General features: G+C 45.8%; 1 protein-coding gene across 1 annotated transcript in view; it reads right to left on the bottom strand.

Annotated features, from left to right (window-relative positions):
* The window catches only part of SSBP1 (single stranded DNA binding protein 1), a 44,166-nt gene that overhangs the window by 4,676 nt on the left and 14,897 nt on the right, over positions 1-24,593 (bottom strand). The window contains exons 5-6 of the mRNA XM_068277855.1: positions 20,502-20,592; positions 10,017-10,105 (exon numbers count right to left, since the gene is read on the bottom strand). Coding sequence (XP_068133956.1) covers positions 10,017-10,105; positions 20,502-20,592 — 180 coding nt within the window. The remainder of the gene's footprint in view (positions 1-10,016; positions 10,106-20,501; positions 20,593-24,593) is intronic.

Raw genomic sequence — 24,593 nt, 5'->3', positions numbered from 1 at the left:
AATTACGATCGGGGCCAAGTTGCACCATCATCTCTGGCAGATTCAAGTTTGGTTTCAGCACGTTTACAAAGAAGCAGGTCATTCTGACGTGGCGGCGCGAGTTGGTACTAAATAGCAATGCATATTCGGGGCTATAGTGCATCGGGTGCTTATTTTGAGCTGAGAACACACATTGGGTATGAGTTTGGTTAGTGTAGCTAAACTCACATAGCAGCAGGGACTGGACTTAAAGAGAACTTAGGGAGGGGGAAGCCTCAGGGTCCCAATAAGGCTTCCCCCTCCCCTGTAACTGCAGGCAGTCTAGCGCTGGCCCCCCTGAAGTGTCCCGGAATCCTCACTCGACAAGCCTGACGAGAGCTGATTTATTTACCTTTCCTGGCTCCAGCGGGGGCGCTGTTGCGGCTTTCCGCACGGAGAAAGGCAAAAATAGCCGATCTCTGTCTGGTCCACTCTATTGCGCAGGCGCAGGAGACTTGCGCCTGCGCAGTAGAGCGGCCCGACAGCGATCGGCTATTTCCGCCTATCTCCGAGGCGGAGTGCCGATCTGCGCTTGCTCTGGAGCCGGGAAGGTAAATATTTACATCCCCGCTGTTCGGGGAGCTTTATCACTGCCGCCATGGGACCGAGGACGACGGGGGAAGCCTCAATAGGATCCGGAGGCTTCCCCCACCCGAGGTGAGTACCCCCCAGGGGAGTTTTTTTCGTTACAGGTTTTCTTTAACCATTTCAGCCGCCCAGATGTGATTCCTCAAGTCCAGGCGGCTGCTCTGATGCAGAGGCGTGCGCGATCGCAGGCGTGCCCCCGGGGGAACCATGTACCTGTTCACTGATCCCAGGGTTACCGGGGGACATGCTGTCCCCCGGTAACCCTGGGATCAGTGAACAGGTACATGGTTCTCGTTCACCGATCTAAGTTGCAGGCAGAAAAACCGACGGTTTCTTATGAGAGACCGCAGTTTTTCTAAAACAAAAATTTCCCCCGTCCTCCTTGTGCTTCCGGTAAGTGAGAAGCACAAGGAGAAAAAAAAACTGAAGGTGGCCATCTTGCAGCCAAATAGTAAAACTACATCTACATACATTTTTCATGCCAATTTACACATATTATAACATTAAAAATTAACTGTTTATTTCCCAACACCAAAAAAATTACCCAATTAAAATTTTTAATGAAAAAAAAAATTACAATAAAAAAAAACAAAAACATACATAAGAGTTACCTAAGGGTCTGAACTTTTTAAATATGCATGTGAAGGGGGTATACTACGAACAATTTTTAAATTATAGGCTTGTAAATAGTGATTTAAATATTTCCAAATAAAATATTGGTGCCATACATTGTGATAGGGACAACATTTAAATGGTGTAATAACCGAGACAAACGGGCAAATAAAATACATAGGTTTTAATTACGGTAGCATGTATTATTTTAAAGCTATAATGGCCGAAAACTGAGAAATAAATGATTTTTTTCAATTTTTTCTTAATATGCCTGTTAAAATGCATTTATAAAAAAATAATTCTTAGTAAAAATGTAAAGCCTAATTAGTGGCAGAAAAAACAAGGTATAGATCAATAAATTGTGATAAGTAGTGATAAAGTTATTAGCGAATGAATGGGAGGTGAAAATTGCTTGCTCTGATGCATAAGGTGAAAGAGGAACTATAACCAAGGATTGAACTTCATCTCAATCAGTAGCTACCCCCTTTCCCATGAAAAATCTTTACCTTTTCTTGAATAGATCATCAGGGGGTCTGTGTGGCTGACATGTGGTGAAAGTCCTTCCACAGTGTGATGTCATGATTCTGACAGTTTGCTGTCTGTGAACCTCGTTGCATTGTGGGAAAAAATGGCATTTTCCAACTGCCAAGCAAGCACCATCTCCCTCTGTGCATAGAACTCTCAGTAACGAACATTCCATACAGATCACATGGCAGGACTAAAGATGTCACCCACCAGTGATACATTTCAGAATGTAAATCAGGGAGGGGAAAGATTTTGCAATGGGTAAACACTGACTAAATAATCTATAAATGAATACTGTAAAAAAAAAAAAAAAAAAAAAAAAAAGAGGCAATTTTATGCATTAGGTTATTCTCACTTCAGTTCCTCTTTCACCACTTCACAGAATGGACAAGAGCGAGTTTCACCTTTCAGTGCTCATCCCTTTCATTTGCCAATAGCTTAATCACTACTAATCACATTGAAATGATCTATATCTTGTTTTTTTACCACCAATGAGGCTTTTTGTGGTTGATATTTGTTTTCAGTAATTACTTTATTTTCTATGCATTTTAAAGGGAAAAACAAGAAAAAAAAAAGACACGTTTTCTCCAATTTCATCCCCTCTAGTTTTAATATAAAAACACTGCTACTGTACATAAAACCCACACATTGTATCTGCCCATTTGTCCTGGTTATCACAAGATTTTAATTATGTCCCTAGTACAAAGTATGGTGACAATATAGTATTTGGAAATAAAGATGTATTTTTTTTCTCACTAATCTCACGTGCACAGGAGCGCAAACGTGCACAATGGCAGCAGCATTGTTTGACTTCTAAAAACGTCCTGGAGCCATTAAGAGGCTATAGCAGGACGTTTTTATAAATCAGGTTGTCATTAAGTGGTTAAAGGACACCCGAGGCGAAAATAAACTAATGAAATAAATGATTGTATCTATCTTCCTTCTCCTAAAAATGACTTAAAGCGGAATATAACCCTGCATTTCAACTTTGCTCTAAAACATTATTTACAGTATATTATATGCAACCAGCATTTTTTTTTTTTACTAGACCAGCATTGGAAGGGTTACACAGGGCTTTAAAGTTCCTTTAGATTTCTGCAGACGCATCCGAAGCTGAAAAGAGATACATTTTGTTTACAGAAATTTATCTAATTGTTGAATGTGACTCATCTCTCTGACTGAGAAGGAGCTTGGAGGACTGCCAAAGAGTGTGTAACTGTTTATCAATAGATACATAGAATGTAACAATCTGAACTTCTGCATATCTCTCCACAGAACTTGAAACGTCTGTGTTTAACCCTTCCAATGCTGGTCTAGTAAAAAAAAATGCTTTTTGCATATAATATGCTGTAAATAATATTTTAGAGCAAAGTTGAAATGCAGGGTTATATTCCGCTTTAAGATATTCCACAGTTTTATTTTATGTTTAAATCTACTTTTTAAGTTTTAACGGTTTTATTGTTTTTGCTCAATGACACATTCATTGGAAGTATGCCAGAGCAAAAATCTATGATCTATTGACTCGTTTTATCGCTTTCCTGCTCTCAGAAGCCATTTTCTGCTAGGAAAGTGTTTTATAGTTGGAATTTCTTATTAGTGAGGGTCACACTGCAGTCACTTCCTGTCTGAGTCAGGACTGAGTCAGCCACTTACATGCTTGATATTTAACTCTTTCCTGCATCTACTACGGTATAACACAGTGATCCTCAAACTAAGGCCCGCGGCCCGAATGTGGCCCCCTCAGGCTTTTTTACCGGCCCACACACACAAGATTGTATTACTTGCGATGTGATCAGCTACATCTTTAAATATTGGTGGTCCGCATATAGAATAGCAGTGCTGGCACCACCCTTCCACATGGAAGCCAGTAATCGCTGGTTTTCAATCAAATTCCACATCAGGTGACACTGCTGTCCAATTGGACTGCAGGTTGCCACCTGGGTATGCTGCACTGTCTGGCCTGCAAAGACTTCTACTTTATTTTATGTATACTCCGGCCCCCCCAACAGTCTGAAATATGTTGACCCGGCCCTCGGCCCAAAACGTTTGGGGACCCCTGTACTACGGTATAACACATCAGTCAATTTGTCACAGCAATCTAAGGCTATCACTGAGAAGGCTCCCCAAAAAATAGCCATGGATGTAATAACTATAAAATGGCTTACCTCTAAGAAGAAGGGGCAACGCCAATATAGGAAAAACATTTTAATAATCAGACACAAAACCGGTAACGCGTTTCGCGGAGCACAGTCCGCTTCCTCAGATCAAATAAAGCAGTGTCTGGGTAGCCAAGGTGCAGAGCTTGGAGCGCCTGGAGCTCGTAAAACCTTTTAAGCGCCCCAAGCTCTGCATCTTGGCTACCCAGACACTGCTTTATTTGATCTGAGGAAGCGGATTGTGCTCCGCAAAACGAGTTATAGTTTTTGTGTCCGATTGTTAAAATTTCTTTCCTGGATTGGCGTTGCCCCTTCTTAGAGGTAAGCCATTTTATATTTATTACGTCCATGGTTATTTTTTGGGGCGCCTTCTCCCTCCCAGTGATATGGTTTACAGCCCCCTAGCAATTAGAGGTTGCTGTCAATTGTTTGTTTTGTGTACCCAAACAATCGTTTTTTTCTGGAGTGCGACCCATACATTTGAAGACAGAGGTAGAGTGGGGATTTCCTCACTTGTTTTTATACTGTGGATGCTGGTCTTGCAACCCACCTTTGTGAGTAGCTCATCACTTTGTATTTATCCAGAACTTGACATTAATATACTACATCATAAGGGGCTCCTGGTCTCTCTCTGCGTTTTTCCTGTATCCGTAGGAAGTCTTGGGACTCCTCTGGAGTACACACCTCCTCACAAATCTTAGGCTATGCTCACATTATAAATTGCCAGCCCTATTGCAAGTGCTGACCGATTTATTGAGAGTTTTGTCAGCGCTTTTCCCTGCGCTTTGCACTTAGAAAAGTGCTTTTCTAAGCGCTTTTGCAGAGCGATTCGTTTTTTCACTTCACTTTTTCAGTCAGGAAGTGAACTCTTTCACCCGGAAATGAATAAACACAATGGGCTCGATTCACAAAGCGGTGCTAACCCAGATAGAGACTTTAGGCATGATAACCATTGCACCACTCTGGTGAAAAGCCAGTTTAGGTGTGATAAGTTTAGGCATGATAAGTTTAGGTGTGATAAGTTTAGGCATGCTAAGTTTAGATAAGTTTAGATTGCTTGCAAAGTCCCGCACGCAAAGCAGCGCCATTAAACTTTATACGAAGTGCACCAGTCTTTGCTAGCGCAAAACTTTTGATCAGCTGTGCACTGCGGTGCTAACGCAGTTGGCGCTTAAACTTATCATGCCTAAACTTATCACACCTAAACTTATCATGCCTAAACTTATCACACCTAAACTTATCACACCTAAACTTATCATGCCTAAACTGAGTTTAGGCATGATAAAGGGCTTTTCACCAGGGTGCTAACTGTTAGCACCGCTTTGTGAATCAGGCCCAATGTATTTATTCATAGAACAGAGTAACCAAGCAGCTCAGGGTGACCCAAACTATTATTATTCAGTAGGGCATTGTGGGTAACCACAAATGTTCACTTATAACTGAATTATTGCAAATTTCCTTCTGTTTTAAGAAGGCAATTACACCAAGTTATTCATAGAAGCGCTGGGGAAATTGTTATACAAAGCGTTTTTTCAAGCACTTTGCGATTTCCCTATACCTTCCATTGAGCCAAAGCGCTCAGAAAATGGTACAGGCAGCGCTTCTGGAAGCGGATCACAATCGAACCGCTCATATGTGAACACTCTCATAGGGAATCATTGCACAAGCGCAATACGCAGACGCTCTTTGTATGAACAAGCCCTTAACCCCCTTGGCGGTATGAAAAATACCGCCAGGGGGCAGCGCAGCAGTTTTTTTTTAATTATTTTTTTTTTAAATCATGTAGCGAGCCGAGGGCTCGCTACATGATAGCCGCTGCTCAGCGGCATCCCCCCAGCCCCGCCGATCGCCTCCGGCGATAGGCGATCAGGAAATCCCGTTCAAAGAACGGGATTTCCTGGAGGGCTTCCCCCGTCGCCATGGCGACGGGGCGGAATGACGTCACCGACGTCGGGACGTCATTGGGAGACCCGATCCACCCCTCGGCGCTGCCTGGCACTGATTGGCCAGGCAGCGCTCAGGGTCTGGGGGGGGGGGGGCCGCGCGCCGCACCGGATAGCGGCGATCGGGCGCGCGGCGGCGGCGATCGGGGTGCTGGCGCAGCTAGCAAAGTGCTAGCTGCGTCCAGCAAAAAAAAAATTAAGTAAATCGGCCCAGCAGGGCCTGAGCGGCACCCTCCGGCGGCTTATCCCGTGTCACACACGGGGTTACCGCTAAGGAGGTTAAAGTGTACAGGAGGCGTTTCTTTTTAACTGATTCTGGATCGACGTAGATTCAGCGTTGCAATGAATCACGCGTTACTGCTGATCTCGCCACTCTGCACCCGCCGCAATTCGCTCTTCAGTCAGGAAGTGAACTCTTTCACCCGGAAATGAATAAACACAATGTATTTATTCATAGAACAGAGTAACCAAGCAGCTCAGGGTGACCCAAACTATTATTATTCAGTAGGGCATTGTGGGTAACCACAAATGTTCACTTATAACTGAATTATTGCAAATTTCCTTCTGTTTTAAGAAGGCAATTACACCAAGTTATTCATAGAAGCGCTCAGGAAATTGCTATACAAAGCGTTTTTTCAAGCACTTTGCGATTTCCCTATACCTTCCATTGAGCCAAAGCGCTCAGAAAATGGTACAGGCAGCGCTTCTGGAAGCGGATCACAATCGAACCGCTCATATGTGAACACTCTCATAGGGAATCATTGCACAAGCGCAATACGCAGACGCTCTTTGTATGAACAAGCCCTTAAAGTGTACAGGAGGCGTTTCTTTTTAACTGATTCTGGATCGATGTAGATTCAGCGTCGCAATGAATCACGCGTTACTGCTGATCTCGCCACTCTGCACCCGCCGCAATTCGCTCGCTCTGCAAGCAAGCCAGGAGGCGCTTTCATTGGTTCCTGACCACGTGATCATGGAGAGCCAATCACATTGGCTCCCATTAATAGACAGCGTCCGGAACCAATGAAAGCACCTCCTGATCGGCTGTCAGCACTCTGCCGTCATAGAGACCGCAGAAAGAGGAGCCAGCGGCAATGGGGCAGCTTCGTGACCCAGAGCGGCGGGTATGTGCGTGATTTGTCGGGAGGCGGTGTTACCGTACCAGCAATCTCTGGTTCTCATGTGAAAGGGGGTATCAGCTACTGATTGGGATGAAGTTCAATTCTTGGTCACGGTTTCTCTTTAAGCTTCGCTAGCTGCAAGTTTATTTCAGATTACAGATACATTTTGTAATGAAGCCAGAATCTGGATGACAGCCCTGGAAAATACACTGTTTTTATTTTTATTTTATTTTTAAAAAGCTCTCCTGTTTCTCTCTTTAGATGTGTACAGTACATGAGAAAAGGGCAAGTATTGCTGTTCCCTTTGCATACTAACAGAACTCCAACTCCTGATCATAAACTAGTTCTGAGCTGAAATAAAAAAGGTCATGCTTGACCTACCGTATTTTTCGGACTATAAGACGCACCGGACTATAAGACGAACCTAGGTTTAGAGGACAAAATCCAGGGGAAAAAAATATGCTAAACCTGGTGCATCTATTGTGCAGGTGTGTCCTATAGACTTTCCCCCCCCCCTCAATTATTATGTCCCCTGTGTCCTCTGTCCCTACAGTCCTCTGTCCGTCCCCATGTCACCTGTCTGTACCCTTGTGTCACCTGTCCATACCCCCTGTGTCCTCTGTTCCTACCCTGTCCTCTGTCCATCCCCATGTCACCTGTCTATACCCCCTGTGTCCTCTGTTCCTACCCTGTCCTCTGTCCATCCCCATGTCATCTGGCTGTACCCTTGTGTCACCTGTCCATACCTCCTGTGTCCTCTGTCTGTCCCCTTGTATCACCTGTCCGCACCCCATGTGTCACCTGTTAATCCTGTGTCCTCTGTCCATCCCCCTGTCACCTGTCTGCACCCCCTTTGTTACCTGTCCATACCATGTCTCCTGTTCGCCGACCCCATGATCAACGCTCCTGCACTGCACATAGCCAGCATCGCAAGCCATTTACCGCATGTTTAGCTGGAGGAAGCATGCATCCTTTCATCCCTGCGTTGGTGGCAGACATCGTTGCACAGCTTCTCTTCCGTCCGGTCCGCCCCCCCGCTCCACAGCGTATTGTACACCACGTGTTCAGCTGGAGGAAATGCTTCCATTCATCTCCGCGCTAATGGGGGCACACTTCGGTACACACACTATAATGCACCGGCTCCAGCCCTGTCTTTGGAAGCTTCTCTTCCATCCGGTCCGTCCCCCTCCACAGCGTGTACTCTGCCGTTCATTTCCTTGTTTCCTTTCCAAGTCATCTACCAATCACGCGAGGCCAATCGGGGAATACAGTGATTGGAGAAATGAAGAAGCCTTGGTTCCGCCGGGGAGAGCAGCGCGTCCAATCAGGAAACGAGAGGAGGAAGGGGGCAGCCTTGATTGGTGGGTCCGGGGCAGCGCCCCCCACCTGATTGGTAGATAGATCGGAAAGGAAATGGGGGCGGAGGACGGAAGAGAAGCTTCCAAGGATGGGGCTGTATTCGGAAAGCCGGTACAGTGTGTGCACCGAAGTCTGCTTCAACAGCGCAGGGATGAAAGGAAGCATTTCCTCCATGAAGTGTGCCAGACGCTGTGAAGCAGGGCGGACCGGACGGGAGAGAAGCTGCCAAATACAGGGGTTGAAGCAACGCAACCTGCACTAGAGTGTGTGTACTGATGTCTCCCACTGCCAACGCAGGCATGAAAGCGGAAAATGGATGCCCATCTGCTCGATGTAGCATGCTGCCTACAGGAAAATGGAATATTGAAGATGCAGGACTCTGAGCTGGACTGTGTAAGTCACGGCACTCTGGTCTTGCACTTGCACTTCCTTGTGGGGGACACACATGGCTGCACCTTCGGACTATAAGACGCACCTACTTTTTTCCCCTACTTTTGGGGGAGAAAAAGTGCGTCTTATAGTCCGAAAAATACGGTATGTAATATGCCTGTCGTGATCCTCAGTCATGTGAAAATTCCCTGTGCCCAACCAGCGGCAGGACTCTACCCATCACTATACCCGTGCAGTGTGTGCAGGATTCCCCCTGGACTCTGTTCATTGGATAAAGCAGGATTGCCAGCCATAAAAACAAATTCCATTTACCCACTGCTCTGTTTTTTTATGCAGTTTATAACCTGACCCTGCATTGCAAGTATTCCAATATAATCATAAATGTTTCTGCTGTAATAAATCTTCTCTCAGTCAGCCTAGTTCTATTCTGGTACATTGCCAAGGAGAGGGAAGCTTGTCATCTCCTCTCCCCCATTCCGGCTCCTCATAAACTAGCTAAGGACAGTTCAGTGTGACAGGCTAAGGCTGAGAAGGGATATAAACCTCACCCCTCTGCAGAAGCTGTTGAATTACTATCTATGCTGTACTCATATGTTTACAAAGCAAGCTAGATACGACAGTGCAGTTTTTAAGAGGGGGAAAAAAAAGAGTAAGGGAGGAAATTACATCAGGATTGGCTTCAGTCAGAGGTAGTAAAGATGGAAAATGCCTGGAACAGGTTTCTCTTTTTTACTATATAAAATTCATCGAAATCAAATTGTGGACAGTACAATACACATGTAAGTGGAACACTTATTTATCCACCGGTACTTAAAGTGAACCAGAGACGAAGCACCCTCATGTATTTTACCATGTATACCAGTGGGAAAATTAGAGAAAACACCTACCCTGCTTTCTGTTTCATTCTGCACTGCACAGCTTGCTTATCAACCCTGATAAACTTCCTGACTGAGCATTCAGTCTGGCTTTGCTATAATGACTCAGCTATAATGATTCCTGAGCAGAGCCAACAGGGGGCAGGCTTAGGCTTGAAAAGGCACCAGAGAACACAGACTGAGCTATAAATATTCCTGAGCAAAGCCAGACTGAATGCTCAGTCAGGGATTTTATCAGGGCTGATTAGAAGCAGGCTTAGCAGTGAATAATGAAACAGAAAGTAGGGTAGATGTTTTCTCTAATGTTCCCACTGATATGTATGGTAAAATACATGAGGGGTGCTTCGTCTCTGGTTCTCTTTAAATATGCGTGTGTTTCTTTCCCCTGGCATAGTATGGCTGATCCTGCAACTTAAAGCCTTGTCATACCTGCTATAATTGTGGTGGCCTGTCTGCGCACGTTATTCTTGTCTGTGTACTCTCCATAGTCGATCTTCCCTTCCACGTACACCCGAGCCCTAACAGGAAGAAATATAACCAAGCATTAAAGAGGAACACAAAGCACATTTTCCATTTCAATCAACAATTGATTCAGGACAGTGCAGGGTCTCCCTTTACCAAGTTATGCAATAAGTACGGTATGTAAGATATGTGCCACTCGGAACTCCTTGATAAATACCCTGAAACTATTGTCAGTGTGATTGCAGGTCACAGGTGAATAAAGATGAATTATTTTATGATATTGGAATGTCACCCCCACTATGTGCAGTACAGGCTGTTACTCAGTACCTGGAGTGAAAGTAAACTGGCTGCAGAGTGTGCTGATGCTTGCTTGAAAAAGGAGAAGTGATAATTTGCTAATCTAAACAGTGCAAGTCACTTGTACCGTGTTTCCCGAAAAATAAGACTGTCTTATATTAATTTTAACCCCAAATATTGTGGTAGGTCTTATATTCGGGGAGTGCTTACAATTTTGTTCCCCAGTGGCAGCCCCCAGCCCAGTAAAGCCCTTTCCTCCCTCTCTGATGTGCTGCCCTGTAGTCCAGAATGGCAGCCCCAGCCCAGTAAAGCCTTTCCCTCCCTCCCTCCCTCCTTCTCTCTGCAGTGGAAAGTGGAGAATTACAGCAGAGGAAACTTACCGGCTTCAGATGTGGCAGCGGTAACGTCTCTCCTCAGCAGCAGGTTCCTCTGTTTGACAACGGCGGATAATGTCATGTGACACGGACGTGCATGCGTCACATGATGAGAGCCACCGTTGTCAAGGAGAGGAAGCTGGACGCTGCTGAGGAGACACGTTAACGTTGGCACGTCGGAAGCCAGTGGGTTTCCTCTGCTGTAATGCTCCGCTAGCTACACTCTCCCCCAAGTCCCCCAGCACTGTGTACCCCCCTCCGCCGGCGATATTTACCTGGCCGAGATCCCGCGGTGGCTGCGACTTCCGCCATAACTTCAGGAGTTGCTATGGCGACGATCGGACATGACGTCTGATGTCATCGACATCGTGCACAGTTCCGAACACCGCCATAGCGACCCCTGGAGGCTATGGAAAGGCTGCGGCAGCGCGGGCTCTGGGGGGGGGGGGGGGTGTGTGTTAAGTCAAAACAGCGGCAATCGAGGGGATCAGAGTGGGCCAGTGGCGATCGGAGGGGTGATGTAGGTAGCCAAGTGCTAGTTACACCCCCTCCGAAAATGTTGTGCAAAAACACCCTCCAGGGGCTGAGAAATCCACCACGGCGGTAATGGACAAGCTGTGCTCGTCATTACCGCCAAGGTGGTTAAATCCAGACTGAAAACCCACCTGTTCAGTTTGGCATTTGCAGAAATATAACTTTTGTTGTGTCAATACTTCATCCTACTACCAACTAATGAATCTGAGAGTCTAAGCGCTATGAGTCCTATAGAAATGTTATTGTATTGTATTGTAGTGTATATCCATTGTAAAATATTTCCTCTCCCCGATTTACATTCTGAAATGTATCACAGGCGGCGATATCTTTAATCCTGCCAAGTGATCTCTGTGAAATGTTTATTTATTGAGAGTTCTATGCACAGGGAGAAACGTTGCCTGCTTGGCCGTTGGAAACAGCCGTTATCTTCCACGATGCAATGAGGTTCACAGAAAGAAAACTGTCATGACCATGGCCCTGACATCACACTGTGGGAGGGGTTTCACCAAAATTTCAGCCATACAGATGTCCCTGATGATCTATTAGAGAAAAGGTAAAGATTTCTCTTGGGAAAGGGGGTATCGGCTACTGATTGGGATAGAGTTCAATACTGGATTAAAGTTCCTCTATAAGTAAAATAACACTAAGCTCTGTAGAGACATTTGACTACTGAAACAATAGAGTTAATGATGATTCCGAAAGTTAGTTTCATGTCTGTACCTGCATCCCTTGTCTGCACCTCTGTCCCACGCAGGACAGGTCTCACCTGGAAGGTATTGGCTGTCTGCGAGGTCCAGCGTGTGTCCCCTTTAACCACTCGCCGACTGCCGCACGCAAATTGGTGGCGGTAGAGTGGCTCTGTTGTTCCTCAGCGCCGCCATATGGCGTCATCTCGCAAGAGGCGCAAGCTCTCGTCACAGCGGGGCACAGCAATCAGCCTGCAAGCGGCTGATCAGCGCTGGCAAGCTGGTTTTTGTACTTCTATACAAAACTGTATTTATATAGAGCTGACATCTAACGCAGTGTTGCACAGAGTATTTGTCTCATCACATAACTGTCCCTCGGAGGGGCTCACAATCTAATCCTCTAATATCATGGGCATATGTCTATGTATGTCTTGTGTAGTGTATGCAAGGCAGTCTAGGGCTGATTAAAAAAAAATAGTTTTTTTTTATGTTATGTTCATACCTCCCAACATTTGAAGATGTGAAAGAGGGACACTTAAGCCACGCCCCGTGTGCGACCTTAAGCCACACCCCTGCTTTTGCAAGAGGGTGACAATGGGAGGGAGTTTGCGGGGGAGGGTGCCAGTGGGTGGGAGAGGGTGACACTGGGTGGAAGGGAGGGTGCCAGTGGGTGGGGGCGGAAAGTGCCAGTGGGAAGGAGGAGGGTGTGAGTGGAGAGCAGGCGGGTGCGAGTGGGCAGAGAGGAGAGTGCCAGTGGGCAGAGAGGAGGGTGACACTCAGAGGCAGGGAGGGTGACGCTCAGGGGGCAGGGACTGGGTGCCTGGGACAGGGACTGGGTGCCTGGGACAGGGGGCAGGGACTGGGTGTCTGGGGAAGGGTGCAGGGGCAGAGTGCCTGGAGCAGGTTGCAGGGACTGGGTGCCTGGGGCAGGGACTGGGTGCTTGGGGCAGGGACTGGGTGCCTGGGGCAGGGTGCAGAGGCCAGGGTGCCTGGGTAAGGGTGCAGGGTTCGTAGGGAAGGATGCAGGGTGCCTGGGGCAGGGGCCAGGTGCCTGGGGAAGGGTGAAGGGTGCCTGGAGCAAGGTGACTGGTACATGGGGCAGGGTGCCTGGTGCAGGGGCCAGGTGCCTAGGGAAGGGTGCCTGGAGCAAGGTGACTGGTACATGGGGCAGGGTGTCTGGGGAAGGGTGCAGGGTGCCTGGGAAAGGGTGCACGGTGCCTGGGAAAGGGTACAGGGTGCCAGGTGCCTGGGGATGGGTGCAGGGTGCCTGGTGAAGGGACAGGGACTGGGTGCCTGGGGAAGGTTACAGGGTGCCAGGTGCAGGTGCCTGGGTGCAGGGACAGGGGACAGGGACTGGGTGCCTGGGACACGGTGCCTGGGAAGGGGCCAAGGTGCACTGACACCTGGGGAGGAGGGTGGTAGGGGGAATGCCCGTGGGTGCGGAGGAGGGTGCCACTTTAGGTTGGGGGGGGGGGGAAGGTTGGCTGGGCAGAAATGAGGTTGATAAACTGATCGAGGCTCCAGCCGCAGTAATGAGGGATGCGGGAGCTTCACTGCTTCCTCCCTCCCTCTCTCTCTCTGAATACCCCCCTATGTATGTCTGTGTCCCCCCTCCCTGTAGGCAGAGTGAGCGCAGCGGAGCGGGCAGTCGAGTCCTCTTACCGCTGATGCACGCGTACTGTCTCTGGCATCGGACCTCCATGTGCTTCCTGTTTACTATGACGTCACAGGAAGCACATGGAGGTCCGATGCCAGAGACAGTACCCGTGCATCAGCGGTAAGAAGACTCGACTGGCCGCTCCGCTGCGCTCACTCTGCCTACAGGGAGGGGGGACACAGACATACATAGGGGGGTATTCAGAGAGAGGGAGGGAGGAAGCAGTGAAGCTCCCGCATCCCTCAATACCGCGGCTGGAGCCTCGATCAGTTTTCCACCTCATTTCTGCCCAGCCGGCCGGGATTCAAGAGGGGGGGCCCGGGACAGCGGGGAATCCCGACCAATCAGGGACGGTTGGGGGCTTCTTTTTGTAATGTCTTTTTATTCATATAGGAAAAAAAAAAATAGATGGCAGCAGCAATCAAATACCACCAAAAAGCTCTATTTGTGAGGAGAAAAGGTGGTAAAATTCATTTGGGTGCTAGTTGTATTAGTGAGCAATAAACCATTAAAGCTGTGATGTGCCGAATTGTAAAAAATGGCCTGGTCATTAGATGGGTAGAAACCTCTGGTCCTCAAGAGACCCGAGACCAGGCTCCCCAGGAGGCATTTGGCAGTGGGATGTCCAGGAGCAGCAGTTAGACCAATGATCTGAAGAAACCAAAGATGGATTTCTGTGAAACGTATTATCTTGCCCAATAAACCATCCAATTACAATATTTGTCCCTCACAGTGTTCCTCTCATAACCACTGTGTCACAGCCTCTGTGTTGCTAGGCAGTGGCTTGACGTAACATTTACCTGCACTAAGCGAGTGGCGGTTGTGTCAGGGACGGACGCCGCTCTCCTGCCTTACTGCCATGCAGGGGGAGAGCGGGCGTCCTCCCTTATGCCACATGTGCTGCTGCTGCCTTGGTTGACCAGGATCGGCGGTGACTGCTGCCCACAGACATCCCAATGCCATACACCTCCTGGAAAGCCTGGTCCCCCGACCATCTTAAAAGGGACACGCTATATACTGAATGGACCTCGCAGACAGCAATACATTCCAGGTTAGACCTGTCCTGGGTGGGACAGTGTTGTACTGTATTTATTAGTTTTTCAGAGCTCACTTTTCGTATTTTAATAGCAGATTTGAAAGGATCCCAGAGCTGCCTGCCTTTACCAATGGCTTGCCTGATCGCAACTCAGGGAACTTTTCCAAATCCTACTTCAATTGCTTGTCTGTCATCTGACAGGTGAGAACCAATCATAGTTACATAGTTATTTGGGTTGAAAAAAGACATACGTCCATCGAGTTCAACCAGAGGACAAAGTACAACACCAGCCTGCTCCCTCACATATCCCTGTTGATCCAGAGGAAGGCGAAAAACCCTTACAAGGCGTGGTCCAATTAGCCCCAAGAGGGAAAAAAATCCCTTCCCGACTCCAAATGGCAATCAGATAAAATCCCTGGATCAACATCATTGGGCATTACCTAGTAATTGTAGCCATGGATGTCTTTCAAAGCAAGGAAAGCATCTAAGCCCCCTTTAAATGCAGGTATAGAATTTGCCATAACTACTTCCTCTGGTAATGCATTCCACATCTTAATCACTCTTACTGTAAAGAACCCTTTCCTAAATAAATGGCTAAAACGTTTTTTCCTCCATGCGCAGATCCTCTAGTCCTTTGAGAAGGCCTAGGGACAAAAAGCTCATCCGCCAAACTTTTATATTGCCCTCTGATGTATTTATACATGTTAATTAGATCCCCTCTAAGGTGTCTTTTCTCTAGACTTAATAAACCCAGTTTATCTAACCTTTCTTGGTAAGCGAGACCTTCCATCCCACGTATCAATTTTGTTGCTCGTCTCTGCACCTGCTCTAAAATTGCAATATCTTTCCTGTAATGTGGTGCCCAGAGCTGAATTCCATATTCCAGATGTGGCCTTACTAGAGAGTAAACAGGGGCAATATTATGCTAGCATCTCAAGTTTGCAGCAGCTTGGCATTGAATACGATTATTTAACTTGTTGTCGATGAGTACTCCTAAGTTCTTCTCCAAGTTTGATGTCCCCCAACTGTATCCCATTTATTTTGTATGGTGCTAGACCATTTTTCAACATTGTATACAATGGACAGAGGCGCCAAAAGTATAAGATTAGATTAAATGAGCTTAAAAACCAACTTAAATGGCAAAATTGAAGGAGGAAGTGGTGGTCTTACCTCCCTCAAGCAGACACGACAACGACTGCGATTCAGACAAACACATTTATTAGGAACTCCAAAAAGAAATGCAACGCGTTTCGCAGGTTCAACCCCACTTCATCAGGCAATATAGGGAGGAGTATCAACAATCTGCACAAGGAGTTAAGCGCCTTTGAGTCCACCTTTGGTGGAGGGTTGCTACCCTTTCTTCCTGTCTACAGAGAGTGACTTCTTAATCCTGAGTGGGGTCAGGACAATCTCCCCACCTGCCTTTACAGTGGTTGCCTGCTGGTGACCCTGACTTGTGAGTATCTAGCAATACAAACTTATTGCCGCCTTGTCCAGTATGAATTACACTATTGGGGCTCTTGGTGTTCCCTGTTTTTATCTCTTTGCAAATTTTTCAACATTGAATTTCATCTGCCATGTATGTGCCCATATAGCCATCCTATCCAGATCCTGTTGCAATATGAAACTATCTTCCTGAGAGTTGATGATTCTGCACAATTTTGCATCATCTGCAAAAATAGCAACATTGCTCACTACTGCATCTACTAGGTCATTAATAAATAAATTGAAGAGCACTGGGCCCAGTACAGACCCCTGTGGGACCTCACTGCTAACAGTCACCCATTTTGAGTATGTTCCACTGACCACAACTCTCTGTTTTCTGTCCATTAGTCAGTTCCCTATCCATGCACACAGACTCTTCCCTAGCCCTTGCATCCTCAACTTTTGCACCAGACTTTTGTGTGGAACAGTGTCTAATGATGGGCATACACGGTGAGATAATGCGCCGGAATCGAGCCAGCGGCTCGATGCCGGCGCGTCCCCACTCGTCCCCACGGGTGCTTCGTTTTCTGCATTGTCCGCCTGCGGGGATCAAGCGCGGTATTGATCCGCCGCAGGAATCGGACATGTCGGATATTATTTGAAGAAATTAGCAGCGCTCAGTGGCTTGAAACAAACAGAGGCACTTAAAATCACCATCCAGTAGTCTGGCAAGCGTCAAGTAGACTGTCCCAGAGTCTCAATAAGTTTCCTCAGTGCTCAGCCGACATGTCAAAAAGAGAGGAGACAAAAAGGCACATAGCGTAATCCTGTATTGCACAGAAAATGCCCGTCACCACATCCAGAGTGAAAGGACCACCTTGTGCCGGGACACACTCCCCCCTATGTGCCTGCACTCACCCGAACAGCCTCCAACAAATCCGGAGGTATGGATATACAGCGTAGTCAAGGGGATAGGGATCAATTCAATCCACCACGATCAGTTTCTATAACTCAAGGAAGCGCCATATAGTGTAAAATCATTTAATATAGTAAAGGTAAAAAAGTATCAAACTCACAAGCGAAGGTAGTCAAAAGGCATGTAATCACATGAGTGATAGCAGTCCCAGGTAGCCGCTCACACACACGCTGCCTCAGATCCTCGTCCTGGACTTCCTGATACTCCTGGTCACGTGACGTAGCTCCGCCCTATGCATTTCGTCATGAGAATGACTCATCAGGGGCTCACGTCACTACAACATCCACAGCTCCTATAACCCAACCCTAGGACCTCCCCTTGGTCTAACTCCACCTATCGCTGAAGCAGAATCCTCCGCATGCCTGTGTATCAGCGTTCACCTCAGGGACAAGCTGCATATAATACATTACGGATAAATCCACCATAACAACAACCACCATAGCAACATACATGATTGTCTGGCAGCGCTTCTTACACTAATCCTCATAGGGACCTGCCTAATCATATACAATACTGTATTTCACTATCTGTCAAAAAATAAAAACATTCTGTTTTTAAAGCATAAAAAATAAATAAAACAATTAAACATTAAACATTGATCTAGATATCAATTGTTTTATTGCGAATAACTGATTCTGTATATACAGTACAGGATCAGATTTATGTTTTTTAACGGTAGCCTTTGGTATTTGTCATTGGAAGGAAGCTGGTTATGATGGAGGGCGTCGAGCAGCGGCGACCGGCGGGGTTATTGCGGCGGCGCGATGGGTGGCTGCATACACATGCAATGTGTGTTGGTGTGTTTTTGCACCCACCCACTAGCGCATCGATCGCGGATGTTCGCGCTGGGGCCGTGATTGCTGACATTGCTCTGCCAGCGGTTTATGATGTAGTGGTTGGGATGTCCCCCGTTGCTGTTCTTGTCTTTTATTTTTCAATTTTATTTCAATTGTTTTATTTATTTTTTATGCTTTAAAAACAGAATGTTTTTATTTTTTGACAGATAGTGAAATACAGTATTGTATATGATTAGGCAGGTCCCTATGAGGATTAGTGTAAGAAGCGCTGCCAGACAATCATGTATGTTGCTATGGTGGTTGTTGTTATGGTGGATTTATCCGTAATGTATTATATGCAGCTTGTCCCTGAGGTGAACGCTGATACACAGGCATGCGGAGGATTCTGCTTCAGCGATAGGTGGAGTTAGACCAAGGGGAGGTCCTAGGGTTGGGTTATAGGAGCTGTGGATGTTGTAGTGACGTGAGCCCCTGATGAGTCATTCTCATGACGAAATGCATAGGGCGGAGCTACGTCACGTGACCAGGAGTATCAGGAAGTCCAGGACGAGGATCTGAGGCAGCGTGTGTGTGAGCGGCTACTTGGGACTGCTATCACTCATGTGATTACATGCCTTTTGACTACCTTCGCTTGTGAGTTTGATACTTTTTTACCTTTACTATATTAAATGATTTTACACTATATGGCGCTTCCTTGAGTTATAGAAACTGATCGTGGTGGATTGAATTGATCCCTATCCCCTTGACTACGCTGTATATCCATACCTCCGGATTTGTTGGAGGCTGTTCGGGTGAGTGCGGGCACATAGGGGGGAGTGTGTCCCGGCACAAGGTGGTCCTTTCACTCTGGATGTGGTGACGGGCATTTTCTGTGCAATACAGGATTACGCTATGTGCCTTTTTGTCTCCTCTCTTTTTGACATGTCGGCTGAGCACTGAGGAAACTTATTGAGACTCTGGGACAGTCTACTTGACGCTTGCCAGACTACTGGATGGTGATTTTAAGTGCCTCTGTTTGTTTCAAGCCACTGAGCGCTGCTAATTTCTTCAAGTGACTTTTGATGACAATATACAGCATTGTTTATTTAGAGCGCTCCATGTGATTGATGTTTTTCCATTAGCGCAGCCTTTCATTTTATTGTTATTTATATGTCGGATATTATCAATTAAGCCATCAGCGGCTCGAATGAAAAGAACTATCGCACCGTGTATGCCCAGCATAAGGCCTTTGCACAGTCCAAGTATATCACATCTACAGCATTCCCAATATCCATATTAGCATTCACTACCTCATAAAAGCTGAGCATGTTAGTCAAACAGGACCTGTCTTTAGTAAACCCATGTTGATGCTGAGAAATAAGATTATTTTCTACTATGAAGTCATGTATAGTATCTCTTAGTAACCCCTCAAATAGTTTGTATACAACTGATGTTAAGTTTACAGGTCTATAATTTCCTGGATCTGATTTTTTGCCCTTCTTAAATAATGGAAAAACGTGGGCTGTACGCCAATCCACTGGGACTCTGCCAGTTGAAAGTCACAAAAGATAAGATAAAGGGGTTTATCTATAACTGAACTTAATTCCCTTAGGACCCGAGGATGCATGCCATCCGGGCCAGGTGCCTTGTCTATTTTGATTGATTGAGACTCTTCTGCGTCTGTAATTTGCAACAGTGATGTTTCCCTTGTGAAGACAGAAGCAAAGAAGGCATGTAATAACTCTGCCTTACCTTGGTCATCCACCATTGAGTTCCCACCCTCATCCTTTAGGAGTCCAATACAGTCAACCTTTCTTTTTTTAGCGTTGATGTACTTGTAAAACTTCTTTGGGTTACAATTTGATATCCCTAGCGATTTGATTTTCAGCATCAATCTTTGCCAGCCTAATTTATTTTTTACAACTTTTATTGCACTCCTTATAATTGCTTAATGCAGCCTCGGTTCCCTCCTGTTTTAGGACCTTATAGGCATTTTTTCCCCCTTCATTTTATCTCTAACCTTTCTATTCATCCATAGAGGCCTTTTTTTATTCCTAGACATTTTGTTTCCATATGGGATATACATACTACAATATTGATTGAGAATACGTTTAAAAGCTTGCCTTTTCCCTTCAGTGTCCTCCCCTTGTAGTAAATTATCCCAGTTCACCAAACCTAGTGCCTGCCTGAGTTGATTGAACTTTGCTTTTCTAAAATTCATAGTTTTAATGGTCCCGCTGCCCCGTGGCCTATCAGTCACCAGATCAAACGTTATCATGTTGTGATCACTATTTCCCAAATGTTCTTGAACCTGCACATTTGATACATTATCTGGTCTATTAGAAATGATCAAATCCAGTAACGCATTCCCCCTAGTTGGTTCCGTTACCATTTGAGTTAGGTAACTGTCCTGTAGTGTTGCCAATCATATGCAGTGGAATACTAGTTTGCCATGAAGTGAACTCCCCCTGCTTCCCTAACCCCTCCCTGCTTCACAGGACTAGAAAAGCCACTCGGATGGGCTCAGCATCCCTGAACTGTCACAACCTAATTGCAGACTTCTGGCTGAAATGCTCGCCAGCGATCATTTCAGTTTGCTTTGTTTACTGCCCGTTTGGGGCATTTCAGAGCCACCAACATCTTTCCTCCATGTCAAGTGCTCCAGTCAGACATGGAATACGACAATCTTACCCTTTCTTGATATACTGATAGGCTACGTCTCTGAGGCCGGGCCGGAAGACTGAGATCCTGTGCCAGGTTGTCTTCTGGTTGACGTCCCCGGCTGAAGAGATAAAACCACAGGATGTCAATTCCACCAAAGCAAGGAAACAGAAAGCTGCATACAAACACTCAACAGCGGTCTTTTATGCAGCATAATTGTTGAACAACTTTTGTTTGAAACAAGTTGAAACAGCTAAAGAAAAGTCCTTTGCCATTGTTCAAAATGCTGATAAGAAGTATATCCAACTGTTGAGGTTCGTACACACATCGGACTGTAACAAGCAACCAGTCGTCAGACCCAACCGCGGGGCGGTCCCACTGACGACAGTTTGCCGGTGTGTACAGTCTGTCGTCAGACTGATAAGGCTGGTTTTGACTAATCCGCTCAGCTTGGCCTGACGACAGACTATACACACCGGCGGGCGGGTCTGACGACTGGTAGCTTGTTACAGTCCGACGTGTGTACGAACCTTTGGATTGACTTCTTATCAGTCTTATCAGCTTTTTGACCAATAGCAAAATACTTTTTTTTAGCCATTTCAACTTGTTTCACAACAAAAGTTCAACAATTGTGCTGCATAAAAGACAGCTGTTGAGCCTGTGTATGGGGCTTAAGAAGAATTGTATAATACAGTGTAATCTAGTTAAGTATAACTAAATACCAAGGGACCGGGAAAACTGGTTTACTAGATCAGAAAGTGTCCCAGCATGCCCTGGTACATTCTCTGCTGCAAAGGACCAACTCTGTCCTCCCATTGGAGGTACAGTACAAGCACTTGCACACTTGATGGACTACAAGGTTACTGTAAGTACAGTATACCTTAGGGCTGCGTAGCTGGACTGGACAGATTGTTGGTACAGTATGGAGGACTCCTTAAAAATTGCAGCCATCACTAAATACAGACACCTGTGCAAGTGGGACTTCGCACTCTCCTCTCCACTCTCCTTAGTTTTGCAGCCAGTAATCTCGCTCTGATCTGCACTACAAGTGAAAGTAGCCTGTACTGCGCTCCACGTCATCGCTAACAAGGCAAGAGATACCGGGAGTGCATACAATCCCGTGGGAGGACTATGATGATACTTTTATCGGTGATTGCAAAGTGGAAGTGGTAACGCTGCCTCCTCTTTTGTTTATGTTTACATTATTCCTCATTTTCCCCAAGCTGCTTATTTGTACAGTACTGTATATCCAGCTCCGGTGCCATTCCTCTTACAAATGTTATCAGGCATCAACTCATTTGCAACCAGCCTGAAGAGAGCAGCCGACCATGCGTTTCACACTGACATATGATACATGCAGCGCGTAAACACGGTATTATATCAGGATTTACTATACCAGGCATTACTCCCATAGACTTATAATGGAGATTGACCGGGAACTGGAGAAGAAGTTTGCATTAACCGAATGTTTATCCAGGAAGAGTTATGACCAAAAAGCAGCACCACAAGGATATATAAACAAAAGTTACTACAATTTTATTAAGAACATATTATACACTATATATAAAAACCATTAAAATCACACCGGTTGGTCAACCTCATATGTAAAGCATAATCACCATGACACCTAAAATAGATGGCATATATGTATATCAGAATCAATTATTTCACCTATGGTGCTCAGATAAGAGCTCCGAAAGTGAAGAACCCAGGTTCAAGAGTGCTTATGTGAGCTACAATGAGTAGTGCAACCAATGATTATAGACAACACAATATAGCAAAAAGTGCATAAGTGTACAGATTAATGGTAAAGTGCATAAACATAGAACAGAGATAAATGCTGTATAAGCTGCAGATTATGATGCTGAACTGCAGTGATGCAAAAGTGCAGAGAGGGAGTCTACCACTGCTTGTCCTTTATAAACTTCCATTTGAATGGCGGTCATGCTGACCTTTTGGCTTCAGTAGTGAGTCACACCTGAACAAGAATGTGGCCAATGGCGTCAGAGCATTTAGTCTGCATATTTTTCATGGGTTGATTATCCTGAAAGGCAGAGGATCTGCATCACAGTCAAGAAAGTATTTGTATTTGCCCTGAATAAATCATTTTATTTTTTTTCCACAAACGAGGCGCTACATTTTTATGGAAAGTCAGCAATGGCAGCCTCCATATTTCTCTTCTTCAAGCATGCTTTATAATGGCCTCTATCAAGTTTTCCTGCTGTCCATTTCACATTTACTATTATTAAAGGACCACTATCTCAAAACATTGTAAACCTGTAAAGACATAAGAATAATGAATAAGAATAAAGAATAAGAATTACTCCCAGAGTAAAACGAGCTATAAATTATCTTTTTCCTATGTTGCCTGCAATGCCTTGCAATGTACTGTATATCGCTCATTTACTTTAGAGAACCACTATTACAGCAAGAAGACTATAGCCAGAGTTCTCCCTTAAAGGATACCAGAAGCAAATCAACCTAGAGAAACGGGGGTTCTCCTTTCTTCCCCCTTGCTTCCTACCTAAATTCCCCCGTCAGCCTTTTCCAGGTCGTCGGTGTCGGGCACTACTGCGCAGGCACTGGCCCAGGCTGCGCATGTCTTACAGCGCGCGCCTGTGGCCGGGAGCGCACTGCACATGATGTCATGCACATGACGTAGTGACGTCATACGCAGTGCGATCCTGGCCACGGGTGCGTGCTGCAGGACACAATTTCTCTAGGTTTATTTGCATTTGGTATCCTTTAAGATATTCTAGAGAAACATAATTCTGATCATTTTAGTGGTACATCATGCTTTGGAGAAAGCCACTGAACTTTATTTGTTCAAATATACAGTGGAGGAAATAATTATTTGACCCCTCACTGATTTTGTAAGTTTGTCCAATGACAAAGAAATGAAAAGTCTCGGAACAGTATAATTTCAATGGTAGGTTTATTTTAACAGTGGCAGATAGCACATCAAAAGGAAAATCGAAAAAATAACCTTACATAAAAGATAGCAACTGATTTGCATTTCATTGAGTGAAATAAGTTTTTGAACCCCTACCAACCATTAAGAGTTCTGGCTCCCACAGAGTGGTTAGACACTTCTACTCAATTAGTCACCCTCATTAATGCTGGATACACACGGTGCGTTCGTGCACTCGATTTTCCCGTCGATTCCCGTCGATTCGTTTATTTCCAACATATCCGATTTGGATTTCGATGGATCGTTAGGTCGATTCGCATGCAAAGTATGCCGAATCGACCTAACGATCCATCGAAATCCAAATTGGACATGTTGGAAATAAACAAATCGACGGGAATAGACAGGAAAATCGAGTGCACGAACGCACCGTGTGTATCCAGCATAAGGACACCTGTCTTAACTAGTCACCTGTATAAAACACACCTGTCCACAGAATCAATCAATCAAGCAGACTCCAAACTCTCCAACATGGGAAAGACCAAAGAGCTGTCCAAGGATGTCAGAGACAAAATTGTAGACCTGCACAAGGCTGGAATGGGCTACAAAACCATTAGCAAGAAGCTGGGAGAGAAGGTGACAACTGTTGGTGCGATTGTTCGAAAATGGAAGGAGCACAAAATGACCATCAATCGACCTCGCTCTGGGGCTCCACGCAAGATCTCACCTCGTGGGGTGTCAATGGTTCTGAGAAAGGTGAAAAAGCATCCTAGAACTACACAGGAGGAGTTAGTGAATGACCTCAAATTAGCAGGGACCACAGTCACCAAGAAAACCATTGGAAACACATTACACCGCAATGGATTAAAATCCTGCAGGGCTCGCAAGGTCCCCCTGCTCAAGAAGGCACATGTGCAGGCCCGTCTGAAGTTTGCCAATGAACACCTGAATGATTCTGTGAGTGACTGGGAGAAGGTGCTGTGGTCTGATGAGACCAAAATAGAGCTCCTTGGCATTAACTCAACTCGCTGTGTTTGGAGGAAGAAAAATGCTGCCTATGACCCCCAAAACACCGTCCCCACCGTCAAGCATGGGGGTGGAAACATTTTGCTTTGGGGGTGTTTTTCTGCTAAGGGCACAGGACAACTTAATCGCATTAACGGGAAAATGGACGGAGCCATGTATCGTGAAATCCTGAACGACAACCTCCTTCC

Source organism: Hyperolius riggenbachi, chromosome 3 (assembly GCF_040937935.1).
Source record: "Hyperolius riggenbachi isolate aHypRig1 chromosome 3, aHypRig1.pri, whole genome shotgun sequence".
Taxonomy (NCBI): domain Eukaryota; kingdom Metazoa; phylum Chordata; class Amphibia; order Anura; family Hyperoliidae; genus Hyperolius; species Hyperolius riggenbachi.
This window is presented reverse-complemented; position numbering and strand designations above follow the sequence as displayed.